The 4,910-nt window shown below is 39.4% G+C and overlaps 1 protein-coding gene across 1 annotated transcript; it reads left to right on the top strand.

Moving 5' to 3' along the window:
• Positions 1 to 449: 449 nt before the first annotated feature.
• LOC128707211 (transcription factor HES-4-B-like) lies at positions 450 to 3,118 on the top strand. The gene is made up of 3 exons (XM_053802162.1): positions 450 to 542; positions 1,990 to 2,085; positions 2,162 to 3,118. Exons 1-3 carry the CDS (start codon positions 450 to 452, stop codon positions 3,116 to 3,118), a joined length of 1,146 nt encoding a protein of 381 aa, XP_053658137.1.
• Positions 3,119 to 4,910: the final 1,792 nt, after the last annotated feature.

Here is a 4,910-nt window from a genome sequence, read left to right as displayed (position 1 = left end):
CTTGCCCAAGATGTCCCGATCACACCCGGCCATCGGTGCGATGGAACGGGATGGAGACACAGGTCGTCGAGAACGAGAACGCAAGCGAACAACGGCGTCCCCTGCTGGCAAAAGGTGGGGGGGAATTTGGTTAAATTGTTAATCATGATAATGTGTAATGTGCAACACAACCATATGACGGCGATCGGGGGAATGCGATCTGCTGCGAATGATCTCGCGCTGGTGTTCCGGCATTCTCGTCCCGAATGCCGACGGTGTTGGTGTGCAGTGTGCCGAGCGCGCGTCGACACTCCGCTGAAAGCAGCAAGGAAGTGCGACTAAAGGTGTGTGAAACTGTGTGTAAAATGGAAAATAACAACCGGCAGTGATAACACGCAGCGTAATATACGGGAAAGGAAAGCAATCCGCAGGTGAAACAGAAACAGCAGTGAACAATACCGGTGATAAAAATGGCTAATCCAAGCAAGCTGAATCCCCACGACCGGCACGATGAGTACGCATCGGAGAGCTATTTGCGCCGAATCAAGGCCGAAATCCGAAAGGTAATGTGCAAATATTGTTAATATGTGACTAATGGTGTGGGGCAATGGTGGTGAAAGTAAAAGAATGTTCCGTGTGTGTGTGTGTGTTTAAGTGCAAAATATTATTTACTAAAGCTTATAATTATGTGAAATGTTTAATTTAATCGCTGTTATGCTTCAAATCGTCCAATAACTGCAATGGTTAATTATTATAATCGGTAAAGTGTGATGTGAAGTGATCTAAATACAAATGATATTATCTGGAGTTCAAAAATGTTTAAACTGATCGTACCATTCGCAATAATGATAAGAGTGTGTTTTGAATTGCATACAGACAGGCGTATTTGTTAGTGGTTGAATAACTTTTGTTAAAAAGCACATAAAGTTATAATATTTTCTTGGGTGTTTTATCAATTTGCTTTTTTTAATTGACTTCTATTTTCTGCGTTGTGAAACTGATGAAACAAATCATTATTAGCTAAGAAACTAATAAGAAACTCAGTAAGATACTAATGTATGACGGATTGCATATCTTGAGGCACATTATTATTACAATATTACAATTTCTTGTTTACTTTGAACTATCGTATCGTTAACACGCATTGAAACAAGCAATATATAGTGGATATACACTCCGACCAACTCTTCAAGCACTTATACACCACTGATACGCATAACGTAGCTAATAATTGTATTTTTTTATACTAAATCATTTTCATACCTGATCCCGATGACGATGTCCACTTAATGTCGATTTCTGTTTAACTTTGAACAACCTTAGAACCTTTTTGCTTAGCTTAGTTTGACGATTTTATAATGCTTTTATTTTCTTAAGGGGACTCAGTAACCGCTTACGTTCCCGTTTCCGTTTCTTGATGATATTTTGCGGGTATTTTTTGTAATTTGTAATTATTGTTATGAAGGCTCCTGAAATTCCTGTCCTTCGAAATAGCTATTAAAGTTCTTAATATTGAAAATCAAAATATATAATCCCAAGTTTTTTTTGAAAAAGATATATTTTATCAACTAACTAAACAAATACAAAATACAAAAAAAATTGTATACATAACGATGAAGTGATCGAGTGAAAGGTGTTAATAATAGTTCCGAAATGTCAACATTGATAAGACGTTTAATGAATTACACCGAAATGAGCTAGCCTTGTAGTTTGAATTGCATAATAACGGGTACATTTGTAAAATTCTACATGATTTGCGTGAAAATGCACAACAAATAGTTGCATTCACTTAAACGCAAAGTTTTGATGTGTTTTCCTTATCTTCAACTGCATTGTATACTTTGATGTTATGTTTTTAAAATTATTTTCTATTTTGCTTTCTACGCGCCTGAAAATAGGCAATCGTATAACACGGAACCATTTATTATTACTGTACAATATATTCCTTGTTTTCATGTCAACATTGTTACATCTTTTAACAAAAACAATCGTAACTCTTTTTTCCAACAGACAAATAAACCAATTATGGAAAAGAAACGTCGCGCTCGTATCAACAATTATTTGAACGATCTCAAGGGACTGCTGCTGGATGCGATGAAAAAGGACGTACGTATTGACAGCCTGCCGTTGAAGTGTCGAATGCATCGAGATTGCACTACAATTTGCCCTTTTTTATCCACAGCCGGTACGTCATTCCAAGCTGGAGAAGGCAGACATACTCGACCTGACGGTGAAACATCTGCAGGACATTGAGCGACGCCGACTAAACGTGGCAATGGCCGTCGATCCGACGGTACCGGAAAAGTTCGCCACAGGGTATCGGGAGTGCATTGACGAGATTGGGAAGTACTTCGATACGCTCGGTTCGGTGGACGAAGGATTGAAGGCGCGCGTACGAAAGCACCTTGAAAGCTGTCTCACCTTTCAGCCGGGCAAACCGTTCCCGGTTGGTGGACATCACCCGTTCGGGTTTGCTGGCCTTCCTCTACAGTCGCCCGACGACATCAACAACAACACCAGCAGCACCGGCAATGGGTTGCTAAATCGCACCTTTGCCAACAACCTGTCGCTAATGTTCCCTGCGGGTATTCCGTTTCCCACCGGCGATACGTCGACGATGCCATTCCATCCGTTTCCTTTCTTTGGTCCGTTGCGTGGTGCGACACTTGCGAACCCATCCTATCCGAGCAAAGAACCGACGGCTGTACGACCAGCTGGGATGGATTCGCGTGAGGGCAGATCTCCGAGCGCTCTTACCGTACCGAGTCCACCGGCCAGCCCAACGAATGGCGATGGGACTGGCGATTGTTCGACCCTTAAAACTCCGATGGGAAAAACTGGCACACTAAGCGATCACAAGATGGACCGACTGTTGGCCATCTTTCCAACTCCACCCTCGCCGGAAGAACAGCCGAGTCGAAGTCGGTTGGGAAAGTTGGGACATCACTTTAACAGCTCGCCCTTCGTGCCTACGAACGCTCGCCCCAGAACGAATGTCACGGAGGATAACCTGCAGGACATTAGCATGGAGAAGGAAGAAAATCAAGCGGAAGGCGGAAGCAGTCAAGGCCAAGAACGAAAGGAAAGTGTCGATGATGGAAAGGATAATCCGAACGGTGAAATGTGGCGACCTTGGTAAAGGTATGGCCGACGGTGAAACTAATCTTCGACACGGTTCGATTTCAACGCAGAGCTTTAAGACAACCAACCTGACGAATGCTTTAACTATACGCGGTAAGACGAGCTTTAACTGAATCGTTACAGCTGAATGCTGTAAGAAGGAACACGGGGGTACAGGAAATACCCTTGCTTGTATGAAAACGTAGAGGTGTATCTTTTAAGCGCTTTACTTTGTCTCAATATAGTGTTGTGATATGGAATAAAGAACATTATAAACGAAAACGAGTTGATTGCTAATTTATTGCTTTGATTTATTGAGCGTTAGTTTTGCTTTTCTTGTGTTAGATTTACGAGTAGCTTACGGTTTTGAGGGTTACGTTCGTATTTTATGTAATTATTAATAATACCTTCATTTGAGAAACTTTTTGATTAGAATTTGTATTGAATAAAAACACTCTACTCCTTTCCTGCTACTTGGATCACGTAGTGCTTATGTACGCCTAAATGTATGCAACGTAAGTTATTTTTTAATTCTTAGGTTTCCGTCGGATTTGCGGAATTAGTTATAGACAGCAATAAAACAAGCAAAATGCAATTGTTAAGATTAAAAGTGTATCGAAGTATGTAGAAAATTAAAAAACCACCCAACCATACAATATGAGAGGTAACGTTTCGTAACGCTACTTTTTTGTCCCTTAGATTCTAGAGCAAGTCATAAGTTTCTTAATGAAGCCAGAACACTTCATATCACAAATTTCTTTTCAATTATTATTTTCACATTCTTTTAGCCAAATTATCGCAGCTATAAAAAACAGCCATAAAAGGTCTCTTCAGTATCGCAATACATCTATTAACATCTAACATTACAAACCTTCATCGAGCAAGAAATTCTGTCGCAATTGTCTGATTCGCGTCATATATTTAGGTATATCTTAACAACAATCATTTGAATCGAAGCATTTAACAAGCATTGAATTATTTTCTAGTTAATTATGATCTGGAAAATGTTGAAAGTTTAGTAAGTATCTTTCGAACACAGTCATGCGTGGATTAAATGTTTCACACTTTAAAAAAGCACTTTGTAATACGGTAAAACCTCAAATTATTTCCAAATGTTCGTGGCGTATAAAAATGAAAATTAGTTGTAATGGCTGACAACCTTTGGAAGTAGCTAAGATGCAATGCTTAGGTATTATCGTTGATCGAAATAATAATGTACGGTGATTGAAAAATTAAAGAATCATTTTTCATTATAATTCTGCTCGCCGTATTAGCACACAAATATTGTGAAAATATTGAAATTGTGAATTGTGAAACAATATATAAATATATTTTTCTTTTGGGTGCAAATTTATTAGGGCGTTTGGAAAACTATAACGATTCCCTGCAGCCATCATGATCGCTACCGTAGAAATGAAAATTAAAACATAACAGTTACATCCGGCAGACATGATATCTTAGTTTTTCACTCTGGATTGGAGCTGAAAGTACAATTTATCTCAACTCTAGAGGCTATTGGTGACATACGACTGGCATAAAAACCACTAAAATTCTTGATTTTTTTTCACAACACTTTTGACGACGCGGATTGCATACTTTCACAGCATCGTTTGTTAGCATTGCGCCTGAAGTTAGGTTTCTAGTTAAGCAACAAGCTAGACGCCTAAATGTATGCACTCCACAGCCTTTCTATCGCGCTATCAATCGAATGTCCTCTATTATCTCATGTTTTACATTAAGTGTAGCTTCACATTAAGTAGGTAACTCAAACCAAACAAACCGACTGCACAATGGAAAGCACGCGTGGCATA

Source organism: Anopheles marshallii, chromosome 2 (assembly GCF_943734725.1).
Source record: "Anopheles marshallii chromosome 2, idAnoMarsDA_429_01, whole genome shotgun sequence".
Lineage (NCBI taxonomy): Eukaryota > Metazoa > Arthropoda > Insecta > Diptera > Culicidae > Anopheles > Anopheles marshallii.
Note: the sequence above shows the minus strand (reverse complement) of the source record. Positions and strands in the feature narration are given on the sequence as shown.